This window comes from Mus pahari, chromosome 5 (assembly GCF_900095145.1).
Source record: "Mus pahari chromosome 5, PAHARI_EIJ_v1.1, whole genome shotgun sequence".
In the NCBI taxonomy this organism is placed as follows: domain Eukaryota; kingdom Metazoa; phylum Chordata; class Mammalia; order Rodentia; family Muridae; genus Mus; species Mus pahari.
The window spans coordinates 49,135,196-49,154,107 of record NC_034594.1 but is presented as its reverse complement, the minus strand read 5'-3'; the positions used below and the strand labels follow the sequence as shown (position 1 = coordinate 49,154,107).

The 18,912-nt window shown below is 36.2% G+C and overlaps 1 protein-coding gene across 2 annotated transcripts in view; it reads right to left on the bottom strand.

The window, feature by feature from the left end:
• The window catches only part of Spag16 (sperm associated antigen 16), an 834,729-nt gene that overhangs the window by 214,912 nt on the left and 600,905 nt on the right, over positions 1 to 18,912 (bottom strand). For both annotated transcript variants that reach the window (XM_021198510.1, XM_021198512.1), the window contains one exon: positions 5,492 to 5,618. In XM_021198510.1, the coding sequence (XP_021054169.1) occupies positions 5,492 to 5,618 (127 nt within the window). The remainder of the gene's footprint in view (positions 1 to 5,491; positions 5,619 to 18,912) is intronic.

The window sequence follows — 18,912 nt, the reverse complement described above, 5'->3', positions numbered from 1 at the left end:
TGTTGGGCGCTGGATCAGCCTGCGGACAGCCGCCAGGCGAACACTCCTCCTGGGCAGGAGAGGCGCAGGACGATCGGGTCCAGCTGCTGCGGGTCCCCTCACCAGTCCGCTCTTTCCCCGGCAGTGCAGCGGTGCCAGGGATGATTTTTAAATTTGCACATTCTACATGCTTGTAAATGATGCTGTGTTGCCCAGTTGGCAGTGGCCCTTCAATTCCTGCTCTCCTCTTTGGTCTTTGAGTTGCAGGATTTTCCTCTTTGGCTAGAGAAACATAAACTATTCCTACAGAAGCCTTATGAGCTCCTGGAATTTTCCCCTCTCTGCCTTTAGACATCTTTCCTTTGACTTTAAACTCTCATTCTCAAATCCTTACTCAGCTAGCAAGTGGAGGTAGTGGAGGAACGTCTGCAGATCTCTAGGGTCTCTCTACACTGTCCTCACCTGACCCTACTCTGTCCTGCAAACTGAGGCTGCTCTGACCTCCAAGGCCTGTTCTCCTTAGCTCTCCTCCTTCAGTCTCCCAGAAGCTATTAAGTGTGGCCTGTCAGTCTGTCCTTCCCTGAGATAAAATGCAGTAGTTGAATCTGGGCAGTAGACTGGGGTAAGTCATGCAGCTTGCCTGACTCACACTGTGTTAAGAACTACTGTTGCATTATCTTTTTAATTGATCACCATTCAGTGTTTGAAAACTGCTGTTGTTTCAAGATTTTTTTTTTCCTTTTGCCCACACTCCCCCATCCTACAGCTCACTACCCTTCCACTGTTTGGAAATATGTACGGTCAGTTCTTGGTACCCACTCATGGGTGGAGTGGAAGATCCTATAGGTTTCTGACTTTGTATATGAACTGAGGTTCAGATTTAGGAATTCTACCCAAATCATTCAGCCATTAAAACAAACAAAAAACAACCTCTAAACTTAAAACAAAAAATAACCTCTAAACTAGAGGGGTTTTTGTTGTTGTTGTTGTTGTTATTGTTTTGTTCTGTTTTTTGTTTTTTCCTGTGTGCTCTACCAGGGGGACTTATTCAGAAACTGACTTGTTTGTTGTTTGTTCATTTGTTTTATCCAGACAGGGTTTCTCTGTGTATCCCTGGCTCTCCTGTACCTCACTCCCTACACCAGTCTGGCCTCCAACTCAGAGATCCACTTCATCTGCATTCCAAGTGCTGGGATTAAAGGCATGCACCACTACTGCTGACCAGAAACTGACTTTTAAATACAAAATGATGTATTGTAGCTTTTATTAATCAATACTGACCAATTTGAGCCAAAGATTTTGGGGGATATCTTGCTTTGAAAAAAAAAATAGGTTGAGAGCAAGAAAAAAAGTTGGGTCTCTTTTTGGGCTTGTTTTGTTTTTTCCCCTCCTTTTAGGATTTCTGGCATGGTTCTGTTTGTTGGGAACATTTAGGATTTTCTCCAAAAGCTGGGGAACTTTGCCTATTCGAATGATCTGATACCTACAGGTTTTCTAGAGGAGAGCCTGCATCTGGCTCAAATTTCTGCCCCTGCATTTTTCTAGAGCTGTGACTATACTTTACAAATGTGCTGGAATTACCTTTTACAAAGGAGCAAAAAATCTTGCTGCAGTATATAAGCACAGTGAAATGAGAGCTGTGGAAAGGGGAATGTATAAATCCTTTGAGCACACTTTTATTACTTTCACCATACAACTGCATTTAACATTTTCTGAAACAAGCAATAATGTTTGAAAAAAAAAAAACATATGACACTTTAAATATGACCAAGTGAAGGATATTATTTAGATAGTGAATATTCACAAAAACTTGTTGTTTTACATTCCCAGGAGGCTCTTTGCTTAATGAGAAAGAAACATTTATCCTCTCACAAATTCAGTGTTATAAGTTTATACTAATATATGGATACATCTATAAACACAGATAATCTGTATTTGTCACAGGCAATGCACTTGTAAATGAAACATTATGTAAATAATGCTATGCCACATGCAGTTCTTCTTTCCAATATTTGTGTGGCTGATTCAGCAGTGGAAAAGCAAAGTCATCCACAGTGATTTGTACATGCTCAAATATTTAAATATATAATGTACATTTCATAAAACATAGTGCAGTCTCAGTTAATGATTTCAACGAAGTCTCAATATAAGAACAAAGGTTTAGCTGTCTTTCTCTAATTCTGTGACTGGCATACATTCTTAGACATCTTACACACTCATAGCAGACCAACTGACTTTTCTTATTCCTAAAGGGAGAAGAATAATCTCTGAGATCCGTTCCAGCTTTAAGAAACATAAAAGGCCAAGCTCAGAATTCCTTATGGTGCGACACCATTGTCCCTTTGAACCACCATTAAACACTGACTAATTATCTGCTCTCTTATTTCCATGAGTACATATAGTTCAGAGTGATTAAATAATTTGTCTAAACAATGCCAAAGATGTTATTAAATATAAGAGTCTGAGTTGTAATATGTATTCTGCACCTATACTTCTGGGGTATAAAGTTCTTTATCAAAACTACCTGTTATAAAAGATGTACTAATAAGGGTATCAATCTTAGAAGAGATAAAGAGCCATTTCTTAGAACATACATTTGTAAACCTAAAATGAAAATATTTGTCTACAACTACTAATTATGTATTTTTATACTCATGAAATTTGAAAATAATAGTTCAATAATAATCAGTTGTGTTATGATCTTCAATCTATTTCCTAAATTGTGTTAGATTTTCAGTCACTAGAAATCCAGTATCTACAGAAATAACTCAGAGTTTATGGAGACAGCATCAAACATTTCTCTTGTTGCCCTTCAATTAAATTGATCAAGGTATATAATGATCACTCAGAATTTATAACAGTAACACATTTCTTCTTTGAACCAACTTAGCTAAGATGTTATCCAAACATTCACACACATTTCATAATACCAAGGTAGCCATGCATGTCTTCTAATAAATTACTTTCTCTGAGGTCCAGAGTACAGCTAGGGCAGTTAGACAGAGCTTTGCCTCTAAAAAGGTGAAATTGTGATGAATAACATTTTGGGTCATACTGTCACAAATTTCGACCAGGAGACATGGCTTAGCAAAAACTCAATGTGTATTCCCAATCAATGCGTTTTATTTTTAGCCAGGTCAATATTCTCTTGCTCTTTTGGATTCATATCATCTATGCTTGCGTTAGCTTGCCCTGTGAATAAATACAAACTTGTCATCTTCAGATGGACACAGATTTTGACTTTATTAATTCAGACTTGATTTTATCATTGTATTGCAGATATTTTTCATAATGCAATTCTGCTACATTTCCTTACTGAATATTTTATCCCAAACAAATGGCAATTAGCAAAGATATATGAGTCACTTATCTTTATTACAGGGTTGGCTTGCTCCAGATCTCTACTCTACTTTCTTCAGAAGAACAAAATCCCCAGTATTATACTTTAAAAAAATCTTTTTGTTCATGCTCCAATTTGATCTTGGACTCCCACTAAATTTAACCCAATGCTTGGTATATTTTATTTATTTATTTATTTTTTAAAAAAGGGTCATTGCAGATGTCTGTAGAGAAGCACAGGTTCCTCATTATTCAATGAGGAAAGACTTGTGACAGTAATTTCTCGTGCATATTGAATTAAAATTAATTATCATATGTTCCTTGAAGAAATGGTAAAAGGGATAGGAAGGTCGAACTGAAATTGTGTTGCTGTGGTCCGATAACAGGATCTCTGGTTTGCAGTTTCTGTCTTTATGTTTCTCATCATTCTAATATCAAATCTCTCTACTTTTCTTAACATTAGTGTATGACCAGGAGTTTGGTAGCCGTGCAAGAAAAAAACAGATTTGCTATAGCTAGACTTTAATATATTGGTTTGTGCAGCAAAAGATAGATGCTGATATTTATTTAAAATCATGTTTGCCTGGCTGTACAAAGAACTTTCCAACTGGAAAGCAAAGGTCAATAAAAAGTCAGCAGTATCACATCTAATAATTACAATAAAATATAGAGCTATTTTTAATTGTGTAATAGTTTTTAAAGGGATCTTAACTTCTGTTACTAGAATGTTACAGCCTCACCTTTTACTATTCAAATTTCAACATTCAAAGACATGAGTACTGCTTAAGGCAATCAAAATGGATTTAGAGATGTGACTTGTCTGTTATAGCTTAGAAACACCCTTGGAGATCCGATGACAGTTCAGATTTACATGTCAGAACCTTACATTGAAATATTAATTTCTTACATATAACAGTATGGAATGAAAATTCCAACTGATAGTTAGAATCTTTGATTCGGCATTGTGTCTTCTCTTTGAATTCTAGGTAGACCATAAATGTCATAATGCCATGAATAGTATTAAAATTTTTTCTTTACTTTTTGAAATTTTCGTTTTTTCTTAGAACCCTCCTACCTCTACCTCCTTAGCACTGCATACACGTGCCACCATACTGAATAACGGAAAACGCTGTGTTCCCAGTGGTATAGATAGGTTCAGATGCAATGAAAATGCAACACACAATTCAAGACGGTAACTTACCATTTATATTTTCTGATGCTTAATAATAATAACACAAAACCAGTTTTAAGAAACATACAGCAATTATCTTATGACTCCAGAATTATTCTTGGTATGCTTATGATTCTGTACCAGGGAATTAATACGAACTATTTTTTTTTTAAATAAAGCATTTTTTCTTCTTATATATTTATTTTTTCCTTTACAACTGAAGTTTAGTCATATTAAAATTTTAATTGATTACAAATAAAGACTGAGGAATTCTCAAAAGTTCAAAAATCTTAAATGTGCATCACTATCAAAGGGAAGATGTACTGTCCATCCCTCATTTAACAGAGTCTGCCATTAAAGATGGAGAAGCAGTAGTACTTTAATCTTCTAAGTGGACAATTGGAATCAATTTACTTAACATCAGATTCCACTCTATTCATCATCAGTAGGGATAAAATATTTTATCTGCTTGATAATTCTTGTGTATTTCAGGAAAAATACTACAAAAATTTCATAAAGCATTAAAACATTTAGCTACAATAATAGATGAATATGTGCATAAATTCTAGAGAATTTCAGAGCAATTTATTAACTTTTTTATAAGTAACCTATTCCATTAAAATATTTCAAGTTTATCTTGATATAGTTTTTGTTGCTCTCCGCTGAATCACTTACATTGCAGGGAGTCAGGTAGCTTACCTAGGTAAGCTATGGGACATGGCTATAAGAATACTCATGATGCTGTCAGCAAGCTTATGATGTCTCTACACTAATATCTTCCTTTTTATTTCCTTATGTTAATTATTCCTTTATGAGATCAATGTAATTGTTTCATAGTAAGATTCATGATTTTGATAAACTAGAAATGCCACAGCTGATATATTCAAAACAGAAGATTACAAATTTCATACAAAGTTTACCAAAAACTTTGAGAAAAAAATGGCATTTTAAATTAAAAAAAATGTTCATCAGGTGCCAATAATGAAACAAAACAGATCCTACCTGATGGGTCAAAGTTCACCTCATTTCCAGGACTTGGACCCACATCAATGGACACAATTGGAATGAGCTTCCGGAAGTCCCACAGCTTTGTAACTCCACGGGCATCACAGGATGCTATTATGTGACCCTTTAAAACATATAATAAAAGAAATAAATATATTGCAACCTGCAGTAAAAACATAACTATGAGACTTATGTTCCAGTTTTATCAATGGTACAAAAAATTACATTTCTGGAGCCTAAACAGAAATTATTATAAAGTTACATCAAATATTGTCCTTAAGATATGAAGCCTTACATGAAAATTAGGAAAATAAATTTTAAAAAAGCACTTAGACTTTAGTTATGCAAAATTATATAAAAATATAAAATATAAAACCTTATATTTCATTATATTATGCAAATTATATTTTTAAGATATATGACACATAAAACTACAAATATGAAAAACCACTTTATATGTGCATTTCACTTAATTTGATTCCAATGAACTCGTAATGCTATTTGATGACACAAATGCAGTGAAAATAGAAGTTAGGAAGATAAATAGGTGCGATGATCAGGAGATAAACTGGGTTCAATGAAATTGGCTGCAGGTAAATGATACTTATTGTGTTCCTTTAGACAAACTTCTCAGCAGAAGGGTTACTTTCTTAACATATTCTATCTGTTTGATTATGCTTACGCTATTGCAGGAAAAGTGCTTAAAACAAACAATTTTATAAAGCAAGAACAGTGACAATTAGTAACTGTTGTATTGGAACAACGAGGAAGGTGCTTGGACACAGCAGAGGAAAAAAATAGAAGAATAGATGAACCAATTGTAATGAAGCAAGGGAAGGCTTTTCCAGCACAGCAATTACCTGAGCTCATCCATCAGGAGGTCCATGGCTGTCTAGGTTTCCTGTCTAGACATTGGCCTCTCAGAAAAAAATGTCAGGTTTTGAGAACCAATCCGCATCAGTTACTTGGGATGAGGTGACAGGCGAGAGGGGCTTCTGCTCTGCACCCACACTGAATCTCATCGGTTTGCATTCAGTTTCTTTGCTCATGCAAAAGTGCAGTGAGTTGGGCACACTAGAACCATATCGCTGTTCACAGCTACTCCCTAGACTGACTCTTTTCAATTGGTTTTACAGTTTCCCTTTTAAAATCTAGTTTCATTTTTTAACTGTCAAGTAAAAAACTTTCCCTTCTTAATTTTTAAAAGTCTTAAAAGGTATTAACTTTATTATGAAACAACTTTGTTATATCTATCAAGGTTATATTTGTTTCTTTCTTATTTACTGCCAGTAGGATATCCTTCCTGTAAGAACTGAACAACTTCTATAAATAAGAGCTCAAGGGACTCTTTCCGGGTCTCTAAACACACCTATAGTACAGGGACGCCATTAGTTTTAAAATTCCATAACTGTTGTCACTGGAAAAGTAATAGAAAAGCTGTGTCCCCATTCTAACAAATGAGATGCTTAATCGATTTTATGACTTAAAAGGAGCAGAGAGAATTTGGAATGTCCTCAAGTATGTAAACACACTTTGCAACAATTGTGAGGAATCAGTGAGTTTTCGTGGCAGAAAAAAAAATCATTTCATAGGTTTTAGTAGGGAATATTGATGTTACAAATTAGAAAACATTCTCTGTAAATACAGAGACTTTCAATCATTTTTAGACATCACAAATGGGATCGCTGTTTAATCTAGAGAAGACAGTACATAAGTTTTAATCAGAATTTAATTTGGCTGCACCTTTCACCATAGGCATGTTTATTGAGTTAGACTTTGTCTGGAGACTCTAAATTAAAATAGATGTAAAAATATGCCCTACCACAATGAATATTAAACCTTGAGGAAATACATTCAAATTTTTTTTTAAAAAAAGTCTATTCATTTATATTGGGTGAAAAGAAATATTAAAGTGTTTTTATGTTTAATGTCCCAAATGCTGCGGCCAAATGATCAATGTTCAGTAGTTTAAAATATTAAAATAACTCAACAATTTATAATATGCTTTTAATAAACCATGTGATGTAAAATCAGTGTATAGTAATATTTATGAACCTTTGAGTGGTGTCCATAATTTAACCATGGTTTTCATTGCCTTAAGAATTAGAGGCTATGACTTAGGGTGTATCATAGTGACATAAATATAATAACTTATTAAGAGATATAATCTGATTTTTAGGTTTGATAGTTGTATGATACTAGTTAATAAAAGTATCTATCATGATATTTGTAGCATAATGCAGCCCCAGGAAATAAGCATTAAATTAGAAGGTGAATAATACTACCATGGAGTTGATTATAATATTTTGGTTTAGTCCAAATCCTACTTTAACAATCTTAAGGCTACTAATTTTAGTTCTTATGGTTTTGAGTCAGAAACAAACAATATAGGTGATAAAAGGGTTATCAAGAATTTGGAATATCCTAAAGACTCCAGAAACTACCTTTTCTCACCTCAGTCAAATTGGAATGACATCAGCCTACATCCCTCCTTAAAACAGGGCATCAATTTAGAATAGCATTACACAACTGGAGTGTGTTTTGGGAAATCTAGAGGCACAGAAACCTGGTAAAGGACTAGATCGTGACCCGGGGTGGGGGGAATCATGCTGTATAAAATTTACAACAGATAAGACTAAGGACAGTGATAATTGTTATGTACTTAGCCTAGACTAAGCAAGATTTGAAAGAAAATATGTTCTGGACAAAGGTGAGTTTGTCTAAGATTGTAAAAGACTGAGCTCCGACAATGTTTCTAAAATGTAATTCCAGGTTAGGTCCTGTTCCATCATCAGTACTAAGATATAGTGTCCAGAAAAGAACAGTCAAGTACAGAGTTCATAAAGAAGTTCAGTTCTGCTTGGACTCTGTCTGTAATCCCCAGGGCCTGGCTTAGTTCCTGTTACATGCTAGCACTTGACCTTTTATTAAATAATTGAACAAGTGAGAATGAAGAGAGTATAGAGTTGTCAGTGCTGACGGTGTTTTAAAGGATATTTTTAACTTATAGAAATATTAAAGAACTAATGGCCATACAAATGAATTTTATTGTAAGACTTAAATGATCTGGCAAAATGGATCAGCAGGTAGAAGGCCTTTGTGATGCAAGCTTCATGACTGGGGTTTGATTCCTGCAAGCTGTAACAGAAGAAAACGGACTCCCAAAAGTTGTCCTCTGATCTCCACATGAACATTCACATACAAAGGCACAGCCACACATGCATCTTCACTGTGATACATGAGCCCACATTCATATACATACAATACTATATAATTATGACAAATAACAAATATACTTCAAAAATCTTGAGAGAGATTCAAATTAGTTAAATAATGCAAGTATAATGTAGTAAAGTAGACCTAATGCAAAGTAGAAAATGAATAGTAACCATTTCTGATGGCCCTGGTCCAGACTTCCAACCTCTAAAATCAAGGACCTATATTGCAAAATGCTATGCAAACACCAAGTTATTTATTAGTTAGAGAAAGGCATGGAACAGAGGGACAACCTATTTTATGATGATAATAGAGTGAGGGAAATTTTAAAACACATATCAACAATGCATACTTTGGACACTTTTAATTTTGAATCTAAATGTGTATGTTAAAGAAACTATGATTTAAATTCTTGTTTATTAATAGGAAATAAGAATAATCGGAATCTGTAACAATAATCTAGCATAGAAGAAATGCATCCTACATGGTTATACAGTCACCTGATGACCATAAGCTTCTTGAGGCCAAGTTGATGTGAATAGCGGCAGGAAGCTGGCAGATTGCCCTACTCTCTCACAACACAGCATATTCATTTATATACCATAAGAAAATGAAAAAAACACATGAAATGCTAATAGGGTCATATACAGTTTCAGTTAATGTAAGACTTTCATAAGGGAATAATATCCATTAAATAAATATAAATATGTCATGTGGGCTGGTGAGATGTCTCAGTCGTTAAGAGTACTGACTGTTCTTCCAAAGGTCTTGAGTTCAAATCCCAGCAAAGGCATGGTTGCTCACAACCACCCATAATGAGATCTGAAGACCTCTTCTGGTGCATCTGAAGACAGCTACAGTGTACTTATGTACTTATAAAGAAATCTTTGGGCCGGAGCAAGCAGGGACTGAGTGAGAGGGGCCGACCAGAGTGAGTGGGATTGACGGAGCAGGGTTGACCGGAGCGAGCAGAGGTCCTAAAAATTCAGTTCCCCACAACCACATGAGGGCTCGAGGCCATCTATGCAGCTACAGTATGCTCACATAAAATTAATAAATAAATCTTTAAAAAGTAAATAAATAAATATGTCATGTGACTGTGATTTTTGAGGCAGATTTTATAAACTGAGACACTATCCTACAATTTGGGTACAAGGGTCGTACTCCAGATAAGTTGAGGAAACTCTTACATAGGCACAACTCTCTATAGGGAAGCTCTTGTGCTGCAGATTAGGATTAAATGCTTTTGGTTGATTGCAGAAGACATGGGTACAATCTTCTCAGACTTGAAAAGAACTCTGAATAAATGCTAAATTCTTATGACTCAAAAGCTACTTTTCAAATGCACAGAAGAGTTCAGAGAACTGACATTCTAAAAATAGTGTCTTGTGATCACAAGAATTTTTTAAAAAATTATAAACTTGCATCATGGATCACCGTTTACTTTAGGGCGATGGCTCTCGACCTCCGTAAAGCTGAGGCCCTTTACTGCAGCTCCTCATGATATTTGGATCCCCCATCATAAAAGTATTTTCATTGCAGCTTTGTAACTGTGACTTTGCTATTATTGTGAATCATTTCTGGTGGTCTTGGGTGACCCAAGTGAAAGGGTCTTTCAACCTCCAAAGAAGTCAGGCCCACAGGTTAAAAACTGCTGCCCTAGGGTATTCTGATAAATATTATCATACACAAGTGTCACAACCACATAGGTTGTAAGGCTTCCCCCATATTTCACAATATACAACTAAAGATGGTCCCGGAAAATTAAATTTTATTTATATGGTCATAGACAAACCTACAAAAGCAATATTAACAACAACAACAATAGCTTCTACTAATTAAATAATTACTGTATGTTACTTAGGGTCCTAAGTATAAAAAGAAACAAAATGACTGGTAACTGATGATTCCCTGCATTTCTGGATGAAGAAACTAAGCCACAAGGAGACCAAATTATCTCCAGTCCACACAGTAGACAGATGAACAGCCAGCATTCACATCTTTTTCTGTATAGCATCCTTGTTAGGCAATGAGCTTTCCTATGTCTCAAATGTAGAGTTGGGCAAAAATTATGTTAAAAGGTAAAAGGGCTTAAAGAGTTTGATAAAAGGATAACAAGGAAAGGAAAGATAAAACATACACACAGTAAGAATAAACAGTGGCAATCGAGCTCAGGTTTAGAAGTGACTGGCCTCTTTAGCTTCTGTGAGGAAACAGAGTCTGAGAGCTTTGTGTCAGATAGGATACAAAGCCCAACATACTGCTAAGCCGTGAATAGTGCTAAGATTTCCCAATCAAATGAGACAAAAGTTGGACAGAAGTTTCTGGCTAAAGTTTCTTGAAATTATGCTTTGTAAGTGGTAAATTGAGAGAATTTGGATTTACAAGAATCTCACATCCTGATTCAGAACCGAGTGGCACACTGAGTGACTGGATAAGTGATGTCAATACTACAAGGAAAAGTTTCTGCATCTTTAATGCAAAACTTACAATACAGAGGGACTCAGGGATGCTGGCATTCTCTATAGAATGGCTATGAAAATAAAATCAGAGAGCACAAGAGGTGAAAGTAAGAAACAGGATTACCTTTCAACACAAAGCTGCGTGTGTACATGCACACTTTCATGAGCATGAGTGTGCGTATGAGTGTGTGTGTGTGTGTGTGTGTGTGTGTGTGTGTGTGTGTTACAGGGGCTTGAAACCTTAAAGATGCTAGGCAAACACCATACCACTAAGTTACTTTAAAATTAATATTTCCCAAATTAATATTTTCCAAGTAATTACAGATTTATCTTTCAAAATGATAGGTGAAGCAAGGGAATATATATATATATATACATATACATATATATACATTCAACAACAACACAAAGCCTGAACTAAAACAAAATTCAATATTAATAAATATATAGAACCAGCAATTATGTGAAAATTTATGTAGGCCAGACAATTTTAGAAGAAATGAAAATAATCACAAAGGCCACATTTTCTTATAAAGCTACAATTATATAAAACTCACATTAGGTTAGCAAAACAAATCGATTGGGAGGTAAAAGAGAAAAAAAGCACCATGTAAACAACAAGCTTAGAATTTCCTCAACTGAGGGATTTCTATTCTATTCTATTCTATTCTATTCTATTTTTAATAAGGTTGAAGTCACTGATGAAAATTCCATATGCTTTTTTTAAAAAAAAGTTTTAACTTTCATTATTTGTTTGTATGTAGACACGTGTGTAAGCACCTGCAGATGCCAGAAGAAGGTGTGATACCTACTCAGTGGAAGTTACAGGTGATGGCCAACCACTCAATGTGGGTGCTAGGAACTGAAAACTCAGGTTCTCTGCAAACATCCACCTCTCAAGCTCCTACATATATTTATTTTAAAAGGACTTAAAATAAATAGTTGTTCAATTGCCTATATATTTTTCTACAAAGAAACAACCAGATCATGATATAAATTTATAGACACCAAAAACTAAACTCAGCTAATAAATGTAATAGACCCATCAAAATCAAAAGCTAATTTTCCCACAGGAGATACAGACAGATAACCAGAACTGTTTGTCAAAAGAACAGAAAAGGAAATAGTTGCAAGAGAAAACATCATAATCAGAAGCATTAGGGCATTACAGAGGAATCGTGGTCAAGGTACAGCCGTGTGTTTGGGGTGGAGACAGGAGGTTAGCTGTTTTCCTAATAACTGCACACCTTTTTGTGTTTTGAAACAGTGTTTCCGGCTACACTGGCTGGACAATAAGCCTCAGAGATATGCCTGTCTCTGCCTCCCCAGTGCTGAGATTACAGCCATTTGCAATGAGTTTGTTGTTTACCTGACTGCTGGAGTAGAACTCAGATTCTCATGTGTGCAGAACAGGCACTAACTGAAGAATCTATCTCTCAGCTCCAAGAAGGACCATTTTAAACTACGGTAGATGCTGAAGAAACAGCTCCAGATGCTACAAGAACATGACACTAATTGTAAATTCTTTAGAACACTGAGTTTTTAAACAAAAATAAATTTAAAATCAGCTAAAATGAAGGTAAAAATGGAATAAATGCAACAAAGTCATAAAAGTACAAAAGAAGAAGAAAACAAGAAAAATAATACCAAACCAGTAATAACAGGGGAACAAGACCTGCTATTTAAATGAGAGATAGATAAAAGAAAGGACAAATAGACATTATATGTATTTGTGAAAGCCTGTGTGTATGTAAAATGTACTGTGTGGGTCTTTAGTGTCCTTAAAGGCCAGAAAAGAGCATCATATCCCCCAAGCTGGAGGTACAGGCAGTTGTGAACTGCCTTACAAGGGCTAGGAACAAAACCAAGTCATACAGGAGCAACAAATACTATCAACAGCTTAGTCATCTTTCCAGTCCCTGAACTCTTTTGTAGGTCATAGCAATACGCAACTGTGTCCCTGTCTATAGGTAATACATTTTAAGACCGATGCCTTAAGTCTGGGAGTAATTGAACTTTACTATATAAATGTTTCCTATGTGACCATATGGGGGATAAATAAAGTAGCATTCATAAATTAGGCATTCTAAGAAGTTAACAATAATCACTACCATGGTCAATCTTAATTCTCAACTGTATTGGATATGGAACCAAGACATAGTCCTCTGGAGAATCTGAGAAAGCATTTTTAGCAAAGTTAACTGAGGGTTCGAATATCATCCTCTGGAGTTACTATTACTGTGATGAAACACTATAAACAAAAACCAACTTTGAAGGAAAGGGTTTATTTCAGCCAAACTTTCATATCAGTGTTCATCATCAGAAGCCGTGAGGGCAAGAACTCTCATAGGGCAGGAACCTGAAGGCAGGAGCTGATGTAGTGGCAATTTGGAGTACTGCTTTCTGGCTTGTGGACCAGTGGTCTCTTCTCTCTCTCTCTCTCTCTCTCTCTCTCTCTCTCTCTCCTTTTCTCCCTTCTCTCCTCTTGACCATGGCTGGTCTCTCTTTCTCTTTTCACCTTCTCTCCTTTCTCCCTGCCTTTCTACAATAAAGCTCTAAAACCATAGACTGTTTCTGTTCATCAAGACCCACTGTGCTTGAACAATGAGATAGGCTTTCTCCTAATGAGCCCGTGCCTCATCTCCCATCAGAAAGCCTTNCTGTGCTCCAGCCACAGACTGGACTAGACTCTAGCCTGTGTGGGAACCTCTCTCCCTCTGCCCTCTCTCCCGTAACTCCGGGGCCAAGGGTGTAAGCCCGGGCACCCTGATATCAGGGGCTGCCCTTTGTCCAACCCCTTCACACAGCCAGATGCCCATACAGGGCCAAGTGGAAAGCGTCTGACAGCCCTCCCGCGTCTGCCTGCCCAGAGCACAGGAACTCTGGTCGGACATGTGCTCTCTCCCTACCCCCCTACCCCCTACACCCCACAGCCCCACATTGGCTTGCTCCTCATGGCTTGCTCATCCTGCTTTGTTATAGAACCCAGCATCGCCTGCCCAGGGATGGCACCACCCACAGTAAGATGAGCCCTCCTCCATTGATTATTAAGTAAGAAATTCCCTATGGTCTTGCATACAGTCTGATCTTACGGAGGTCTTGAGGTTCTCTCCTCTTAGGACCCTTCCAGCAACAGCTGACCGTAAAGGGAGAAGTTGGCATACAGCACTCCTGACTCTTTTACTTGCTGCTCAGTCCTTTTGTCCTATTATACTCTCTGGGCTGCCATTCTCGGATGATGTCAGAACCAGGTCCTGTGCCTTTCCAACACTTTCCAAAGACCTGTGACTCTACAGGTGTCTTCAAGGTCTTCAGCACCAGCTTGGGACCTCAACACACCTGGTCGGCTCTCATTCTCTCAGTCTACAGATGGCCACCATTGGACTACTCAGCCTATATTGGAGAAGTCAGTCTGCTAAAGCCCCCTTTGCAATACACACTCATTCTCTTAGCCATGCTCCTCTAGAGAACCTGGACAACGCCATCATTAGCAGTAAAAGAGAACATGGAGAATAACATACTTTACACATTGCATGAGAGTAGATGATGTCTCCTCCTTCCACCTCTAACAGGATCATAATTCCTCCTTCCATTATAGTACTATTTCACACCACGGCTGACTGCAGAGAAGTAACATTGCTGAGGGTGAATAGGAAATAAGGAAGGACAGCTGTCATTGAATTAAGCTAGCTCAAGCCTCAGTGACTTCTGTGGCTAGGATCCAGGCGGCTTGGCTTCTGGGATGATGAGCTCTCTGATGGCCATGAGCTTGCCGTCTTCTCTCCGGAGAAGAACTGTCTTTTATTCCCTACACCATGGATAGATTCCTTCACTATCTTTCCTGAGACCTAAAATAAATGTCTATGTATGTCTGGCTCAGATAGCATCAACAACAATACTTTTTATATTTTCCAAACTCACATTGAGAGATAAACTCTTTTCTCTCCGATTAGATTTCAGAACATGCATAACCTACATGTACACATATAACCTTACTCTTATTTTCAGGTAGCTCATGGCAAAAACAGGCAAAATGGACACACATGTGGTGTTTGTGCTTTGCCTTCAGCATAATCTCAATGCTATTTGACATTGGTTCTGTGTGAAGTTTAGTCTGTGTGCTAATGGGCAACTTACTTTAACTATATTTCATAGTCCTTTGTAATTTTCAGTTAAAGCGCATCTTATTTTTGATATCAACTTATTTAGATTTTTAATAAAGGTACTTGTTTTGACGAGGGTGTGTTGCAGAAGACTTATATTTGCTGTAGGTTCACTGATTAACCGCTAGAATAAATAGATTTTATTACCAGGAAATCTGCTCAGTACTATTTGTAGCATTACATCATCAGGCGCAATCTCATTGTAAAAATGAAGAAAATAATTTAAAAGTATCATAATACCACTCCTCTAGAACTACCTGGAAGAAATAATGTGGATCTTTGCTTCATTTAGACTTTGAGAGTTTGTCTAGTAAATAAATAAAATAACCAATTAAAAGAAAAGAAAAAAAAGTTTGTCTACATTAGTTCAATTTATTTATAGATCATACTAATGTGAAATAACATGTTATAAATATTTAATATTGAAAATATTTCCACATTAGAATATATTTAGATCAATATCTCAAATAAATATTTGTAATGTAAACTTTCCTCACATTATTATTTATAATATTAAAGCATAAGAAAAAATTGTGGTGAGAAAATGCACACTTATGTACATATATAAAAATATGTATACACACACACACACACACATATATATATATATATATATATATATATATATATATATATATATAAAACATGTCAAGTATTATAACTATAATAATGGCATTATGAACATTATTACAAGAAAGATGTAGGAAAGTAATTCAAGGAAGTATCAAAGAAAATTGTTTATGTTTTATTTTATAGTACAAAAAAAGAGACATTGAAAAGAGTATGGTAGAAACTCAATTGAAATGCTTGTGTTTTCGAATTAGAATGATTCATTGCAACTTTATTTGCACTTTTGCATTTCGAAAATTCCAGTTTTGTGTTACCATTTTTTAGCATCATAAATATTTTCAAATAAACACAGAAATGCAAACTTTGCATATAAAGCCTGCCGAATGACCTCATTTTCATTCCCCAAGATTCTGCTCATAAAACAGACAGGAGCACAGGGTCATCAAGTAAATGGTAGGAACATTAAGCCACAGAAACATCGGCTGCGTTCAATGTGTGGAGGTAATGACCTGCGGCTCAGTATTAAGGTATAACCATAAGAAAATGCTTAGGATCATTAGGGGGAAAATTAGTATTTCAAACATTTTTAGTACTGATACATTAGCATGTGTCTTAGGACAGGCCTATGCAGCATTAAACAATAGCTCATTATACAATTCCTTTGGTGTCCAATGGTAAAGACAGATACAGCAACTAAGTATGGAATTAAAACAGAGGGAGAACATAATATCTGAGAGCCCCAAGGAGCTCAAGACTAAAGGAACAAATGTCAAGGATTGCAAAGAAGTGGGTAAAACTGCTGTGTTTAAGATAATACTGTTTTTTTTTTTTCAACTGTGGGTCTGCGGTTGAGAAAGAGAGATATATAAGGCTTCTGTGAAGACCCCTACCTCCTATCACCCCAATTCCAAGTCACAACCTAGTCAGGAAGGCGTTGAAGAGAATGCTTAAAATTTGTGATAAGGATGCTGAAGCATCACTCTCCATAATTAATTTCTGCCAGGGGTAGGTATGGGACTGGGGTGGAGAAGGCCTGAATTTTCTTTAAGGAGTCACTAAGAGTTTGACCATGTTCCAGTGAGTATATAGACAACCCAAATTAGAATTATTTCTCCTTCTTCTTCTTCTTCTTCTTCTTCTTCTTCTTCTTCTTCTTCTTCTTCTTCTTCTTCTTCTTCTTCTTCTTCTTCTTCTTCTTCTTCTTCCTCTTCCTCTTCCTCCTTCTCTTCCTCCTCCTCTTCCTCCTCTTCCCTCTCCCCCTCCCCTCCTCCTCCTCTTCCTCCTCTTCCTCCTTCTCCTTCTTCTTTTCTTCCTCTTCCTCTTCTCCCCCTCCTTTTTCATGTACATGAGGTGAAATTCCCAAATAATCGATAAAATATTACGTTGGCAAAAAAGAAAATACATTCTTCTCAAACAGCAGTTAAATATTAATGACTATTATATATTAATCAATGAGAGTGTGGGGCTGCAAAACTAAAAGCTAATGGCCTTGAACTCTGCAACAAATAACTACATAATGGCATAAACATAAAGTGATTTGCATCTCAACCAGGTTTTCACCTATATAGAGATAAGACTTATGCTATAGAAAAATCAAGGTTTACAGTGTGTCATACAACTTACCTAAAGCCATATCATTAGTAAAACATAGACCAAGAATTCACTCCATGGTACTCTGACATAGGTGGCCAAACTCTAAGGCTCTTAGCATGGAAAACATTTTACACTGACTAGGATACTTTGGGGAAGTGAAGCTTCTGAAATACCATTTAACTTTAAGGGCATGTTCTGCAGCTGAGGTAGAACATGATGAAATAGATAATAAAGCTAAGAGAATACCAGCAAGTGTGCATTATCAAAGGACGAATGGAGCAAGCTAGGGCTTAAGTGCATAAGGCAGAAGAGATACTAAAAATATGTAGAGACAACGTACCTATGGCAACAAGAATATTCTGGGTTTTTGTTCCCCTGCCTTGGGGTCAGGAGAAAAAGACATAAGAGATATGACATTTTAGTCACCTTATAGTTAATGATTAGATAGAATTGAAAAAGGACAAGAAAGGATGTCCTTTAAATGCTATATTTAGGTACCAAGTTGTTTAGACACTGAACACCTAGTCAAGTGTATGGGATCTGAAATGGTTTCTTCCAAGAGAGTAAACAACAAGATTGGATTCATTGGAAAAAGGCAGCCTTCTGGAAATGGTAACATTTTAGATAGATTAAGAATATGGACAAATATTAGAGAAAAAGCTGAGTGGATGGATGGCATTGAGTATATTTAAAATATCATAATGTTGAAGCACAAATCAGAAATTACATATTATGCATAAAAATTGTGGTGAACTCATGATAACATTATCAATGTATAAAAAACCTGAATTTTTTTTTTTCATTTTTGATTTCAATGGTAATATTCTGTGGAAAATGATTCTTCTCTGTCCCCCCTTTGAACTAAATTTTACAAGCCATTATGTGTCTATACTTAAAAGTCTTTCCCTTTAAAAAAATACTTTTTCATTGCAAAATATTTATCAAAGTCACCAGATCATGAGTTCTGCAGCATGAGTGCAGAACATAGGGGGTGCTGATCCCTCTCACATCTGTCAGTTCAGTAAGGACTGCGGAATGCTGTTTCTCTAATCCAGTGTGCTGTGTTCAGGGAGTAAGGTATAGTTCTCTGAGGGAATGCACATGTACCTGTCAGTGTACCCAGTGATGGCCTTGCTTTGTTGTTGATGTCCAAGTTTTTCTAGTTTTAGTCTTAGTAATCTCTGGCCTTCTTGCTATGTAGTATTTCAAGATCAGTTTTATAATTCTTGCTCTAGATCTAGAGTCAGCGGGAGAGCCTTAGTATCATTTGATATTTTGTAAGAATTCAGAAGGTGCTCATTGCTGGATGGTTTTTTGAGCTTCAGTAGATAACCAAACACCAGAAAGTCCAAATTCACATCACACCTATAGAAATATATATATATATATATATATATATATATATATATATATA